We start from the raw sequence: 17107 nt of genomic DNA, 5'->3' as shown, positions 1-17107 counted from the left end.
TGACCTGTTCTAATGTCTTTGTACAACCTGACTCAGACGCATTCATAAGCATAGAAGTGTCTCTGTGTAAAGCCCAGATTCAACTTGAGCAGTTTCGTGCGATTGTGTGTGTGATTACGGCAAAAAGGGATTGCACAGGCCCTTTATGAATGCTCTCCATTTACCTTTCAGGAGCTGATTGCTTCACACCTCGGTTTTCTGAATCTTCTCTTCCACCAATTTTCTGTCGTCTCTCCTCTCTTTTCATTTTGTGAATAATGGGATGAAATGATGTTGGATTTTCTTTGACAGTTGTCTCCTTAGGAAAACTTGAAGAGGATTCCTGAAGCAGCTTTATAGAGATAGCTGAATACCAAAAGGAACAGAAATATAAGACTGACAATGTAAATATGCTAAACACAACAACAACAAGTTATTCAACACTAGTAAGCCATCAAAACAAATATTTATATTTTTCTCATATTCCTGTCATTTACATCTGGCTTCTCTGCTAATTAAGGTCAAACCAGTAGGTATGTGTCAATAAAGAAATAATATTATTCTCTTGTTCTCAGTTTCAATAGAAAATAACAATCTAAAGATGAGAGAAAGGACTAAAAAGTCCACATAAAATAATCTAGTCCCACATTTTTTTCGAAATTAATTCAAAAACTAACTTAAAGCAACATCATAAGTATTACACCAAACACAGCTTTCAGTATGTGTGTTTTTCAGTCTTTATTTAAAATAACCTTTTCTATGCTATGGAGGATGATGAGCCTTGAATTAGTCATTGCAAATGTCTGGCTTATTATGAGGCTTGCATTCTAAATTGCTATGCTAAAAAGAACAAGATCTCAATTTTTACAGCCTGATTTTATATTGCTAGACTAAACATCCGGTGAAATATGACAACTTGCGTTTGACCTTTGCTGTTGTGACTCTTTGGCAATATTAATTTCCTTTCTTTAACATGAACTGATGTTCCAGCTGGTACCATGGATCATATGGAGTGTCACTGAAAATAAGCAAATATTTAAAATCAAGAAACTACACAGAATGCTTTTACAGCTATTGCTGCTAACTGTACTGATGACAGTTATTTAAAAAAAGGCATAAAACACTCAATAAATGTCACATCTGGTCATGAATAATTAAAACAGTTCATACCAAAAAGAGACTGAATAAAACCTTTGCAACATAAAATTGCAGGACACATTAGAAGATTTTTAGAGGAATTTGTTAACTAGACTATCTGGACAAACAACTTGCCTATCATGAAAGTGATGGCCATAAAAACTCTCTATTATATTTTAATGTTGTGTGCCACGTCTCTTTCACTTCCAACAGTTTCTAATTAACATATAACAGCCATGCATTTAACAAGAACGTGAATATAATGAAGCTGAAATGAACGTCATGCAATTACCAGTGCCTATCTGTAAATATTTAAATATAAATACAAGTGAATATCTTTGTAAATCTTTAACAGTGTAACTCGCAGTGGTTATTTGCTTTACGTTATCCGACACAATGACTAAAAATGAAACTATATGTTTAAGAGCATTTTGAATTGGAACATATCAGTGAAACGTCCCAGTCAAATCCCATCTCCAGCATTTGTGCTTATATGCAACAGTGACATACCACTATGAGTCACTTCACACTAGTTTTAAGAAGTCCTGGCATGGGTCTTTGAGGCTGCACAACTTATTTGTCAATGAGTGTAATAAATTGAGCAGAAACCGGTGATGTACAAAAAGTGAGCACAATAATCAAATTAAACTGTGGCTGTAATGTGCTAAAACATTGTACTAAAATGGTTCCGTTAAATATGCTGAGCAGGCGAGGCATTTCTTAATGATTTGTGAAAAAAAATAAAAAATATAAAACCAGGAAAGTTCTTTCTTGTTGTTAGGAATGATAATGAAGTGAAAAGCCCTCATGCAGTCTTTTTTTTCCCCTCTGAGAATATAATGAGAGAGGTGCCCTACTTTAACAAAGATTCCTTCTTTTGAGCTTTGCACATAAAAATATAGACAAGACAAATATAGCATAATTAAATCAAACAGTGCGGAGAAAAATAGGAACTCACTTTGACGAAGAGCTGAAAACGGTGAACTGGGTAGTGAAAGGCGAAGCCCCGGAGACATTCAAGACACAGTCAGGATGATTTCTGGGTGAGGGTAGATTGCTATTCTTATGTTCTGAGCGGGATGTGATGCTCTGAGGGAAGTTAAATGTGGATTTGATGTGCATAATTTTTAATTAATGCTCGTTTGATGAAGAATCCCCAAGTTTCAGACCTCTGTTTTGTCTTTGAAATGTTCTGTTTTCAAATTAGACAAGCTGGAACGTAGCAGTGTCACCTATTTCTGGTTGAATCTCTTAATAAGAGGATTTTACATTCGTTAGTTTGAAAGATGGTAACAGTGTTATGCAAATGCTCACAGTTAAATGACCTTGTTGCATATGCACAGCTGTTTCTCCCGTTTTAGACACTATTATGCAAAAGCACAGCTACATACTTTAGGGTATTGGATAGACCACAGTGAAATATGCTCTTGGCTTTCATGTGTTATTACTAGTACTGATACTTGATATTAGGTCCACTTGTGCTATCACCAAATAAATGAAATTACATTTAATCTTACCCATGATTGTGTCAATGATTGTGTCATTCAATTGATGGTGTACAATATTACAATTTTCTGAAATTTAGCAGAAAAAAAAAAGTATTTGACATATTTTTCCGGAAGTAGTAAATCTATATCTAGCATTTACTTTTTGAATGGTATTTCTGAATTAAAGTAACATTCCAATTATATTCAAACTTATATAAATGTGTCCATTAAAAAGACAAGACAGTTACTGTAAAAACTGAGAAAAAATATCCTCAAAGTAACTGACAGCCATGGGCAAATCTTCTGTTTTCCTCCGGGATGTTCCAGAGCCGAACCTTTAGGTTCCCGTTGTTTAATAGCTTCCATGTCATTCTACACTGATCACACCTTCTCACTTGACCAGCTATAAAACATGAATTAATATGGACATATAATTTAGACAGACTAAAAAGCAGATTACTCCAAACACCTGTGAGTTCTTCAGTCTTGATTGTGTCTCTTTGTAGCAGGTGCCATCATATCAGTGGTTATTAATAGAACGGCTGCCAACTGCACTACAGCAGGCAGTCTGTGTTGGAGGCAGTCAAACGCACTGATTGCTCCAAACTAATGACTTTCATTTGGATGTGACAGCTTGGTGTTTACAGGCTCCCCTCATATTGATAGATTGCATAATATAGAGTCATTTGTTTACCCTCTTGTATGTACCTTTCCATCTCTGTAGAGGTGTAGCGGAACAAGACAGAAACTAGTTGTGATTAATAGCGCAATAATTATATCTGAGCTGAGTCCGGGGGAAAATGAGATATGCTTGAGTTTTGTTCTCCCTCAGAGCTCATCTAAAGTTACTAAAAGGTTTCATCTTTTTCTAATCGCTCCTGTTTTAATGCTGCTCAAGGCTGCCGCTCAGGAAAACAATCTCAACATCATGTTTTGCAGATCAAACAGCCACACAGGTGATATCTCGCCAAATAATCAGTTTCAATAGTTCAGCGGGAGTTGCTGCGTGAGGGCAGGCCGTAGGCATCTCCAGCAGAGCGATGAGGAGTCTCAGCTGAGGCATGATCAAAGGATCGACAGTGTGTTGGTCTGAACCAAACAACTCATCACATTTAGCAGTGAAAGACGGGGAATGAAAATTTCTTGAATTAGCCTTCGTTAAATATATATATATATATCCTTGAGATATTTTGCAAACATTACAAAAAGTTACATTTTGTTTTATACCTTTTATTCAGGAAATTGAAAAAAAAGGGTTATATTCTTAACATTCGCACATTCTTGTGCAGTCATTATATTAATTGCAATGAACAATGATATGTGAAATAATGGCCAATGACTAATGTGAACTACTTGACATTCCGTAATAAAATGATCTATGCATAAAAATAGGAGTGACTGGAAAAAAAGGAAAAAAGGAAACATGTCATGTTTCTCTCCAACTGTTTTGCAAATACATGCAAATCTAAAAGTGTAAAAATTGCAAAGACATCTTTTCATAATGATTAAATTAATATTTGCTTTCCTTAAAAAAAAAATAAAGGACTAATAAAGATAAGATAATTGCACAGTACTGTGCAGGTGAGATGTAAGCACATTTGTAGATATTTATTGCAGATTGTGGAGCCCATTTTATGTACTCCAGCTCTAAAACAGAGCATTGGTTTTACAAAAATAGATTATGTACATATGAATAACCAAAGGTTGTCATCCAGACAATAAACGTATTGGAGAAATGGGTTGCAGCTTCATTTTTATAAATAAATATTCAATTTATTTTTATAAACAGTCTTCAGTCTAGAAAATGTTTATGTAAATACATCCAAAACAAGAACAAATACATATAACTTAGTTTTATTTATGCTTTTGATGCAGATTTATTTAATTTAATAGAGAATCTGTGACAATTACTGTTCATATAAGTCAGTCTAACCTACTTTTTTAAAATAATAGTGAAAGATGTCAGTTTCTAAATGTCAAAACCTGGAGACAAATCCCAAATCTCACAGCTGTAACTGAAGCTAAAGGTGTTACAAGCTGTTTACTCCAGTGCTGAATATAAACCCACTCCACCCTTTTTCCATTTTTCACTCAAATGATTTTACTTCCACTGTAAAAATATGAACTGTCTTGGTCTACTTCCAAAATATGTGACACTCCTGGTAAAGATGTGTACAAAAGCCTTAAGCTAAGTTGCTGTTATGATGGTGAATAAGTGTGGTATCAGCTTTTTAAACTCCTGGGGCCTTGATGACAATGGAGGAAACCACATGTTTTTCCACAGTTCACGCAGTTTAAGTGCTGCTTTTCAATGGGAACCAGGTTACACACATTATGGTGTTCACATCTCATGGATATCAGTAAACAACTTTAACCAACACAATGAGCTTCATTTACATAATGAATTAGTGAAGGCATTTAGTCGAGGGCACAATAAAAGATAAAAACATTGATTGTTTTCCCCTGTAAATGTAGTTTTACAGTTTAATCTCTATCCATCTGATGAAGGACAGATGGATGTCTACATTAAGACTGACAGATTTGGAACACAAGCATATAGACTGAAGCATATAGACTGAAGCATATAGACTGAAGCATATAGACTGATGCAATCAAATGCAATAAAAAGTATGATTTTTTTTTTTTTCCATGCTCTTTTTCTGTACGAGTACAGGGAAGAATAAAGCCAAAATGGACATGTCAAAGTTTAAAGAAATAATTTGTCTGCATTACTTTTTTGGCTTTTTCTAAAAACCATAATGTCATTTTGTAATTGATTTACACAATTCAGCTTTTCTTGTATGCATTGTAATGTATTGATGCAGTTGAGAAGCATTTGTTTCTATCTGTATGTGCAAACAGGCTCTCGCTGCCAAATATGTGTAAATAATTAAAGTACCGTGGTTGTTTTGCAGCCTGAAAAAAAAATACAAAATCAGAAAATAGCAGCCACGTTCTTCAAAGATTTTACACACTTTCACATCTTGTAATTGCCATAAGATCTTGGTGGTTTATGTTGCTTGGACCAAAGTAATGTGGGGAGAGAAAGTTCGTCTTTGAAGGCCTGATGGGATGTGTAAAATTGGCAAAGTGCTAAAGTGTAAAAGACGTTGATGGATGTCCGGGAAGAGGTTTTCAAGGTAATATTTGGGAAGAGAAAATCTCATTTTGCCCAAGCTAGCTTAAGGGAGCACTAAACTCAATCAAACATAAATGTAATCAAACATGTCATCACGCTTTGTAGCTGTAGAGGGATCTCTTTGACCACAGATATACTGTGCACCACTGCACACCCCTCCTTATCCCCCATCCCAACCACACACACACACACACACACACACACACACACACATACACACACACGCACACACACACACTATTTTTCCTCCGCGCTCCCACTCAGCTCTCCATAAACAAAGACTGAACAGTCCCTTTACGAAGGTCACTATGAGATTATGCTGAAAGTGAATGAGGAAAACCACTTTATTGCCTCTCTCTGATAGAACAGTTCACTTTTATCTTACTAACTAAAGCTTAAATTAAGTTGGAACAATGAACAGTCCAGATAGAAAGATGGGATAAAATGTGAGGTATATTTTTAACCTGCATGGTTGAAACAAGTTGTTAAAAAACAGCACTGTCATCACCTTTTAACTTAAAAGGTGATGACAGTGCGAGTCTTCTTGTCAAGCAGTTCCTCATTCACACATTTCGAAGTCGCTGAGGAACAATGTTCTTCGAGCCTCTCTGCTTGGTTTTCAGCACCACTTATGTTTTTCTTACAAAATTAAAAATCTTGCTACAGAGCTATATATAAACCTTAATAGTGTGAGAAATTTTCCAGGCACAGCTTGAACACCATGAACATATGCCGAATCAATCCAATCAATAGCCAAATGCTGCCAAATGTAGCGGTTAAATTATGTTCAACACTCTACAGGTTTGTTTCTTGAACAATCAAACTGGAAACAGCTGAACCAAGCATAGCAACCAACTGAACAGAGTATATCCATAATAAGAGCAACATTTTAAATATTCCCCTTGCGACTGGTGGCAGCCAGCAGAGATACCTGGATACTAATTGAAAGAGGGCTTGGTTGGAGAAACCTGACCATCCTCTTTATGAGACTGTCTTTGGAAAACAGGGTGTCTTCAGTCAGAGGCTTCTTCGGATCGCTGTGTTACAGACTGCTGCAAGAGATCTTTCCTGCCAACAACTATCTATAATAACTCCTAGAAGAATTTTAATTAACATGAGTTAATATTTATTTTCCCTCTGAGATCAATAAAGTATTTTTGAATTTCAATTAAATTTGATTGAAGATAGATAAACTAATCTGAAATGAATTTAACTAAAAGGTCAAAACTTGAAGTCCAGTTACACTTTTAATTTTTACGGTTCCACCTGTGCTTTTCAAATAAACATCACTAAGCTCCACAGAGTTAACATAAAATTGAAATGAAATTATTTTAACCTGAAGTTAGCTGATTACATTATGAGAAAGGTTATAAAAACATTGGAGTCTGCTGCCTTGGCTTTCATGGCAAACCATAGAGGAGTCAGTTTAATCTCTGTTCTCAGTTTCACAGCGACAGTAGCTGACATGTGACAGACTTTGCCTCTGCTTGTCAGATGCCATGTGTGGAAACATGTCTTGGCATAGAGAGAAGGGTTATCAAAACCCACCGGCTGGACAACGGGGAACGGTAGGACGTCGGGTCTTAATTAATTACACAAATGTATTTTTAGAAGCAGTTCCAAGGGGAAAAGCCTCTGCAGCTCTCTCTGAAATGCATTGCTCATTCAGTTATTCAGTCCTAACAGGTAACTGTGTCCAGTATGGAAAAAAATGTTTTTGTAGATAGAATGATTAAAAAGGTCAGATTTTTTTTAAATAGCTGTTTAGATAGCCCTTTATTTTGTTAAATACAGCAATTATTTTTGACATGAAAATGCACATATTTTACCTCCTTTTTTCTCCAAGTAATTTTCACGCAGAGTGATTTTTCTTCAAATTTACTGTTCCCGAATAATTACATTTAACCCTGATAGCCAAGTGCCCTGGTTTCTGTAAATGGTTCTTACTGTAATCTATCAAGTATTTATTTTTGTGCTATACAGTTGAATCAGAAGTGGTTAAGGTCTTTTCAGTGATGGTTTAATTCTTGTTAGCCAAATAAAACAAGCATTAGACTCAGGACTACTTCAAAACGACTTTTTCCAGTCTTATCTGAAGCTTCAAACAATTGCTCAACATGACCTAGAAATTGACAGGTGGTTAAAAGAGTGCTTTACAAATGCAATTCGTTAATCTTCTACCGAGCCCTCTAGGGGATATGGAGGATTTTTTTTTTCTTTTGCATTACCTCGCAAAAAGTTTTGTGTTACCTCGCAATGATGTACTGATTAGTTCATGTGGCATAATTGAATACTCTAAGCCTTTCTTATGGTGGCCAGCATACTTTCTGCTATAATATAAGTTTATCATAAGGTTTTTCCATGTATATTAATATCTTCTTGAGTAATATCTAAATATTTTTCTTTAGGATAGAAAAGCACCACAAACCTATGATATAAACAGAAACTTTCCATAAGAAGGGAAGAAAGAAAAAATACATCCAAACTATTTAGACTATTTCTGAGCTATTTTCACGGGGTAATAAAATCATCTGACAGTTTTGATTGTGTCTCTTTTGTGTTGGTAGTCTGAAGGGTTTAAAGGGCTGCTTTCAGTGCCATTCCATCTCCACCTTATGCAAATAGACATAAACATGCAGTGAATAAATCAATTTTCAATCTTTTTTTTTGTTTGCACTAAAGAGTTAAACAGTGAGGCTCTTTACATGTATATACATTGGAAATTTTAAATTGACATTTGTGACTGTATACAAAATAGATCAGCAAATATTGCAGTAAGCATTTTGCGAGGTAACGCAAAAGTATTGCAAGGGAAAGCAAAAGTAAAAATTTTAGGGGGCTCCATAATCTTCCATTAGTTATGAATAAAAACATACCATGAATTATACATTGTTTGTTTTGTTTCTCTTTTTTTTTTTTAATCTTGTATATCTTGCTGTTGGCTCAGATTGTTTTTACACAAGCTTTGGCAAGACTTTAGCAAGAAAGCAAAAATATATACTTCCCAAACCTGCAGAAAGAAACTGTAAAACATTCTTAGTGCTGTGGATGAGTTACCTAAACAACAAATTATTACAAAAATAAAAACAGATTGCTTTGGAGAGGGATTTCATCAAATTGCAATTTCCCAGAGCAGCTGTATAAGTAATGTTTACTGAGGCTCAATTACCATTTCAAGGGATATTACAAGCTGAATTATAGCTGTGTGGAATGAATAGTGATGGAAAATGTTCAGAGTTTCATGCAAAGGTCTCTTCCATTAAGAAGCGGCTTGCCATAAAAGGCCAACTGGATTATAGGTGTCAATTTCCGACTGAAGATTTCCTGTTTGCTGATGGAATGGTGTCAAAATCAGAGGTAATCCATATACAATGATTCCTGAGTCTTGATCAAAACACTCATGGCTTAATTACTCGGATTTTCAAACGTCACACCTACTGTGTTTCCTGTTCCCCATATTCAGTGGCAGTAATTATGAAGCCCGGGTCATAAACCCTTTAAATTATCTCTACCTCTACTCAAAATGATTAAACCACAAAATTAACCAATGTGAGTTTGCAAGGAATTATTCTTTTGTTCCATATTTGGGATTTCCACTCAGGCACCTAAAATAAGCCCTGATTTAACTTTAACATCAGTTTGTTTTTTTTTCTTAGCTCCATCACAAATGGATCGTCTCTGATGTTTCTGTAACTTTTCTGCACCTATAAGCTGGTGCATGACAATAAAGGAGGCATTTGTTTAAATACCTCTTTGTGAAGGAGCAGGGAACCGTTGAGGCTCTGTATTGGACTGAACATTCCATCTGGTTTGTATATCAATAAGGTAGGTTCGTGACTTTGAAGTGATTGATTTGGTTTGAGGAAAAGGTCATGTTTAATGACTTGTGCTTCATGCCAACCTTGATCTGTTCCAATATTAGGCAAGTAAATATCTGACAGCGCCCAATGTAATGAAACCGAATGAAGAATTAATTAGGGAGCTTTTTATTCTTTTAATGCAGCTCACGGTAGACACTCTGTTTCCTCTTATTTCCTGGAATTTGTTGTCTTTGCAAGCATTTTTTTTCCCCAATGGTTTTATCGGAAAATATTATGAAGTGAAGCTAAATATAAACCAGAAACGTTGACGTTCACAAATGGAAAAAAAAACAACAACACCAATTTCACACCAGTATTTTGTTCTTGCTCTAACATGACTCAAATATCCAGGGAGTCTGTTTTTTGAGAAGCTGAAGGAACTGCAACATAATGAATACATGAGATCAAGAACAAAGACGGCAAACTGGGTCGACATGTTCATCTGCACTTCGAGTAATACAAAGTGATATTACCTGCACTCAAAAGATGCATGGATATTAGTTTTCCAGTAAAAAAATTTATTACACTTCTTACTTTTTTTTAATTGGTAAAATGAAGAAATTATTAAGATATGTATGTGTATGGCCCAAGGATGATTATTGTGTAAATAAGTAATGAGACACAACACTTACTATATTCTACCCTAGTGTGTCTGGGAGGATCTAAGTTTGTTGCATCGGCGTCTTGATTTAAGATACTATATTTTCAGTATGAAATTGAACAAGATCCAAAATAAGATTTTTTTTTATATGCTAGCATAATAGCCAATGACAACTGTACGTAGTTCTGCCAACTCTCATTTGGCTCCTTTTCTGAGCTTTTAACATTCGATTTTAATTTATTTCACTATGTCGTTAAAACAAAGTATAGTTAAGTCAGTTATTTACATTAGTATAACATCAGCACATGCTTTCTTTCAGAAATTTTCTGAAGAAGTCAGAAAAATACTAGTACATTTTCATTTTTAGCTAGACATCTCTGCAAAAACGAGCCATCCCATTCGAGATATAATTTCTCACCTCTAAAACAACGTGTGATCATCAGTTTTCTTGTTTGTTGTGATATTTTACTGTAAAACATTATTTAATCTAAGATGTATCTTCTGGACAAAAAAACAAGCTATCGCATCATGAGGCATCAAAAAAAAAAAAAAAACGGATTTACTTCAAAATTAATTATATTCTGCAGTGGAACATTTCAGTCTTATTTGAGAACATTGCATAGATTTAGAACAAACAAAATAGAAGAAGTACAGGGGAAACTAGAATACAACAGGAATGCTTCATCAACAAAATTGTGAGCAGTCATAGAACTGGCTTTAAACCACCCAAAGGCATCCCCTATATTGCTAATATTAAAGCCAACTGATTATTGTGCATCTTGTGGTATCATTTCTTTGAAATCCTAAGTTGAGTTTCTTTTAATGCACATTTGTCATGAAAAAAAAAAAACATTGGACTGTGGTCACGAGACAATTACTTTAGTTCTTAACCTGTTTCCTAGTCCTGCTTGGTCATGCAGAAATCAGGTGCAGTCACACACACATATATGACAAATGATCACAAAGTATCCCCACAAAACTGTCTTGCTCTTGAGGGTGGTAATTAGTTTGGCCCTCTGACACTAGTACGGCTCTTGAAAACTCTATCAAACCTTATAGTAGTTATCTATATGGCTCCTGCCAGACTTAAAATTAGAGTCATATGGAATGTAATTAGAAAGAGGTCGTTTAATTACACCGTCCCGACAAATGCTATAAGAGCCTTGTAAGACTGATGACTTTCTCATTTGTGCTTTATGTGTTTTAGTTCCGGACATAAATGAAATTACATCTTTGAGTGCTCAGAGTGAAATCAAATTTTAAATCTGACAGCGCTGCAAAATAGAGCACAGGCATCCGATCTTAGTGGCAAAGCACCGCTATGTTATTACCTCTCACAGAAATCCTACTGAAAGCTTTCCCTCCGCAATGTTCATTCTCTTGGTGCTTCCTTACTATCCCTCAATGTAAGTGTGCTGTACAGGGCTAGAAATTTGACAGAGTGAGTTAGTTGACCAGATGTTTCTCGGTGCAGATAAAGTAGTCTCGAGATAAATGTGATGCAGTCCGTGGCTGCGATAAGCTCAGTGTGCTGCTTGTGTGGCCGTTCACTCCCTACTCCTGTCTCAGCATTTATCAGCGGGTTCTGTAACAGGCTGACCCCCTGACCTGCATGTGCTTACATCATGCTTTTCATTCTAGGCACAGTGCCACGGTGGCGGTGAAAGGTGTTTAATGAACTGTCTTGTAAGGAGAGGGTTGCGGTCGCCCATCAGCTCTCATCTCTTCCTCCCTCCTCCCTATTTCTGCAACTCTTTTTATTTACAGCTGCGTTTTGCTGAGCTGGTGCTTTTACTAAGAAATATAATACCCTGGAGGTGTAAATAGTTCATCTGTAAACGTTATTTGCTTGGGATTTGCATGTTACGGGGTGAAGCAAAGATCACAGAGGAATGATTCCTGGTGTTCTCTTTGAGATATACATCGACAAGTAAAAATCAGTGCATAAAATCACATTATTGGCTCTAAAACCACACAAAAAAAGTAATAGTGTTGAATGTGGAATAATTAGAATTTGATCAAATTCATTCTTTTTCATATAATTGCATTTATTGGGTTGTGACAGCAGCCACAGGTCGATGGTCCTTTGTTAGAAGCTGCTGGAAATGTGTTGGATCACTTTCACTGTTGATTTATTCTGTATTGACCAGTCTGGACATGAATAGAAATGATGGAATACATAGAATAGTTTTCAAGTATATTGTGTGAATGTATGGATACTTCCAGCACTGTTTGCAACAATTAACAATTTTTAGACCTTTACAGAGACTTGTTCTTTGTATTGACAGAATCGGCTCTTACTCTGCATTTAAACTATTGTGCACCTGTAACACTTATAGTGGACCAGGTCAAAATGGAACATCACATAGGTCTTGCAAAAGTATTCATAATTCATACTTTTGTTGAACAACTCCTGTGGATGAGCTGAGAATGCAACCCACCTGCTAGATTCAGGAGTGGACAAGTTTTCCTGAAAAAAGGGGCAAGTCGACTTGGATGGGAAAATAATGTCAATGTACAAACCAGGAAGTTAAAGCTTGGGTACAATGATCCAAACAATTGAATCAAATTAACTTTAAGTTGACTTAATGACAACAAAGTCAATATTCTGGAGTGGTAATCACGCAGGCTTAGTCTCACTCTCACAGAAATTATGGGGACAGAGCGCAAAAGTTGTGCTTGGAGTCAATTTTCAGTTTTATTTGGAGGAAAAGGGACAAAATTCCAGCAAACAATTGTGTAAGGTACCTAAAACATTTAACCTTAATAATTCAGCTAAATGGTAATGCTGCCAAAACCTGAGAAAATGTATGTAAACATTTGAAATTAAGAAAGTAATTTAAAAAAGCTAATATATACTGTCACTTATTTTTCTGGAATTTATCAAATAAAACATATTTTGGTAATCCCAACTATGATAAAACAGGAAATAGTCTGATTTAATGTCAGATTTTTTTCCCCCCACATCTGGTTTCAACTTTTATTCTGCAAATACCATTGTTCATCCTCACATTATACTTCTCAATTTTTAAATTGCAAACAGAGTTTACAAATAGTCACAGTTAGCCTAAATGTTTATTAGAAGAAGATTGGTATGTACCACAAATAATTCATCTTGCCCACTGTTTTTCTTAAACAAATTCCCAAATTGCACAAGGTCTGCGGTTACTGGAGTGTAAAGCAAACACAATTAATTTGATGCTTACAGGAGCAGGAAGTTGCCTGGAGTGAGTGTTCTCATATTTATGGAGCAAACTATTAATTAACACTGTCTTGTTTGTTCCCTTTGAGACACTTATAATATCTTTACTAATCTCAGATAAAATTTTATGTATCTTTGCGCTTTGTTTTTGTTGGTCCAATTTGATTCGTTTGGGAAGGGAAACGATGTCCTGTCCTGTCCTGTTTTGGTTCCTTAGTGTTTTTCTGTGGAGAGTCCCATCTTCCTGCCATTTTATTAGAAGATGCTTGAGTTTTGTTGGTTTTGCTTGCTTTTTAATAAAAAGTTAATTCACATTTCTTCTCTTCACATTAACAAAAAAAAAAGGTTTATCGTGTCCATATCTTTCTGTTACATATTAGGATACATTTTGAATGTATGTGAGTGTATTTAAACAGGGAGAAAACCCATGTAACCTAAAGCCACAAATGTAACCATCTTCTGGGGATGTACTGTCACAATATGACAATGAAACAGAAATGCAACTTATATTCAGAAAGTGGACTCTGAATCATCTCATCCCATTTTGTGATGACATTTCCAAACTTCATATTTTTTAAATGTTTTTAGTTTTTAATGACTAGTGGAGATAAGTAATGGCAACAATGCTCAAATCAAGGGCTAACTAATCAGAATCCAAAACGGTAGGTTTTCAGGACAGCCCTTTTGTTTATATGTCAGAAATGGTGAGTAAATTTCTATGATGTAATCGATTGACTTTTCAAATTAACTTGAAGTAGCTGATAATTTTTTGGTCTTGTTTATTTAAATTATTGATTTAATGTTAAACATTTAACATTGTTGAATGTTATGTTTTAAACAGCGGCCTAAAAGTAGACGGCATACATTTGATTAGAGACTTTCTTTTTCATTTGCAACTTGTCCTGTGGCCAAACAGTGGTGAGTTGACCAGCACTGGAGAAAAATAACATGTGAACATCTCTGTTAAAAGCTTCTTCTGAATCTGGAAGTTCAAATAGGTATGAGAACAACAGTTAAACAATCAAACCAGGAAGAATTTTCTGTGAGAACTAGTAATTTTGTCCGTTTCTAATTGTAGAATAAAAATCTCATGCTGAACAGAATTAGCAATTCTGGAATATTCACTATTTAAAAATGGCATATGAAAAGTTTAAGATGCACCTTTTCACAAGTGTGTTTTTTTAAAAGAAAGAACAACTTTGTCTTGCATTTAATTATGCTCTTTTGAAACTCTTATTTGCTAGAAATACAATAATAAATTAACTGATAACATTTTTAGCTATTGGTAAATTAGAAGAAATATAAACTTTAGGAAAGTGGACTAGTACAAAATTAAATGTACTCTGTTACTTGTAAGAAAGAAATCACTTTACAAAAATAAATAAATAAATAAATAAATAAATAAATAAATAAATAAATAAATAAATAAATAAATAAAAAAAAACCAAACTGAGCAAGAGGATGAGAAAATGCTTTTCAACTCTTTAATGCTTATACTCCCAGTCCTTTGGTTTGGAGCAAACAATAACAAGCTTGTGTGAAAAGTACAAAAACAACTCAGATGTCATTATACTGAAAAAAGCTTGTGGGCTGCTGTGCTGACCAAATGATGTTTAATGTTATACTGCATTTATGTGAATAAAGTATCTGACATAATGTGCAAGTTCTCCTCTTGATCCTCACAAAAATATTAAAGCCATTTATATCCTTTTTAAATGCTTTCTCTTCAATGTATGTTCAACCACTGGAGACAATAATCTGTTGCTTTAGCTGAGGAGGCAGAAGAGAGCAGCCTCTTTGCACGTCAGCTTTCGTGTTCGGGGATAAGCGGCTCGGTCGCTTCCGGTCCACTGAAAATTGGATTTTACACTAGATGCTTGTAGGGCTTGCCCAAGGTAACAATTAATGATGTACATCGGTCCGAAGCCCCAACAAGTAAGCTGGAGAAAGGTTTTAAGATGTACGCCTCGTTATACATTCACAGATACAAAGGTGAGTTTTGCTTTGTTTAAACTTTGTGGCTAACATTAACTTTAGCTTATGCTAGCAGGCAATATTCTTGGACATTTTCTTGTAAAAATGTGCTATTTAAGTATCTAAACATTTGAATCCATTCTAACGGACAATGTTTTTACCTTATTATATTTTCAAGTAGGCTATGTGTGTTTAATGTCCTTAGTGTCAGAGACGACCAAGTAACGGGGGAGGTTACGGTTCGGGCTTTTGGCTTCCGAAGCATGAGGCCCATAGCTTTAAGTAGGGTAGCACTGGTGTCAGAGTTCGAGTTCAGCTGACTGTTCAGGTTCAGAGTTGTTGCTTTTAGGAAAAAAAGGTCTTAAGGTCTTTGTGTTATTTTGCTGTATTACGTTTGCACGTATCTTGTGAAGAGCTCAAATTAGGATGGTGTTTACCGCAGTGTGTACAGGCGGATCTGTGGTCTGCTCATTCGTTCCCAAACACTCGCTCTTTCAGGCTGAATACAGAAGTGATTCCATGACAATAACACAGGAACGGCTCCTTTATTTACCATCTGTCTCCCCCCGGTAGTTTTAGGCTGAAGAAGCTGATCCGAAGTAAAGTGAAGACGGCAAACTTTGCTGTGCAGCGTTAGCTTTAACTAGTAGTTAAAGCTACTAGTTACAATAGCTCACTGTGATCTGACACCAGGAGCCACCGTCTTCTTAGTTCAGGATCGCTTGGAAATCCATGAAAACTTAATAGCCCATTATATTTGGAAGGCAATGATGTTCACGGTATTGCTGTATTTGCGTCTGAAATACAATTTTGTCTTTTCTAGCCGTCATGGTAATTCAAAGCGGAAACAAGAAATCATGCGGATGTGACGTCAGCGCCGTACGCGCAGAGTCCATTCAGCTTTATAGAATTTAGGAGTTTATTGTGCTAACTTTAAATACATCAATCAATTTTGTATGTTTATTAAGACCTTTAATTGTGTTTAGAAAGTACTGTGCGTATAAAGTTTCGCAATATCTCATCATTAGTCAGGATTTGATAATATTATCCTCTGTATGGTTGTGAATGTTGGTTAAATTAATTTAATTCAATATAATTAGACAGAGCTTTGGTCAAACTTCTGTAATGAACAACAGCACTGTTCTTTCTGCAATCATTCATTAGCCACAAATGTCATTCAGCTCAAAATTCAAAGCATTAGCAAACCCCATTTGGAATAATTTCCATGGTGAGTGCAGGTAATTTAATTTGTAATGAGATAATTAATCACAGTTGCCAATGGTAAAATTAATTATTGCTTGTATATTGTTGGATCAGGACAGAGTGGATTTCTCAACAGGAGAGCCAACAAGGAGAGTTGGAGACTGTCAAATATTTAATCCGTGTGCAAGACAATTTGTATTTTGGTTTGCAAAAAGTGAAAAATGAGCTAGTGACAACAGCAGGAAAATGAAATACATCTCATCTTAAATGTGAACTGAAAGCAATGTTTTTGCATTAGCAGTAGTTCTGCCTCTTCTACTAGTATACTTCCAGATTCAGAATACCTTTGGAAACTAACAATGCAAGGATTGCTTCTGGCTTCTGAGCTTCCTGGTTTTGCATGTGCAAACATTCATGATCATGAATACATGTACAAGTGATTAACAATAAATGAGGAAAACAGGAGCAACTTGCAAACCCCATTTAAGAACATTAAAGATAATGGAATCCAAAGGCACTGGTTGC

General features: G+C 35.4%; 1 protein-coding gene across 3 annotated transcripts in view; it reads left to right on the top strand.

Moving 5' to 3' along the window:
• LOC103467650 (metabotropic glutamate receptor 4-like) overlaps window positions 1-17107 on the top strand; it is a 173726-nt gene that overhangs the window by 91979 nt on the left and 64640 nt on the right. Inside the window, exon 1 of one of the 3 annotated variants that reach the window (XM_008414226.2) lies at window positions 15299-15397. The exons of the other annotated variants lie outside the window; for them this stretch is intronic. Coding sequence (XP_008412448.1) covers window positions 15311-15397 — 87 coding nt within the window. The 5' untranslated portion in view covers window positions 15299-15310. Of the gene's footprint in view, window positions 1-15298; window positions 15398-17107 lie in introns of those variants that run through there. 3 annotated transcript variants of the gene reach the window in all.

The sequence above is a fragment of the Poecilia reticulata genome, linkage group LG7 (assembly GCF_000633615.1).
Source record: "Poecilia reticulata strain Guanapo linkage group LG7, Guppy_female_1.0+MT, whole genome shotgun sequence".
NCBI lineage: Eukaryota > Metazoa > Chordata > Actinopteri > Cyprinodontiformes > Poeciliidae > Poecilia > Poecilia reticulata.
Note: the sequence above shows the minus strand (reverse complement) of the source record. Positions and strands in the feature narration are given on the sequence as shown.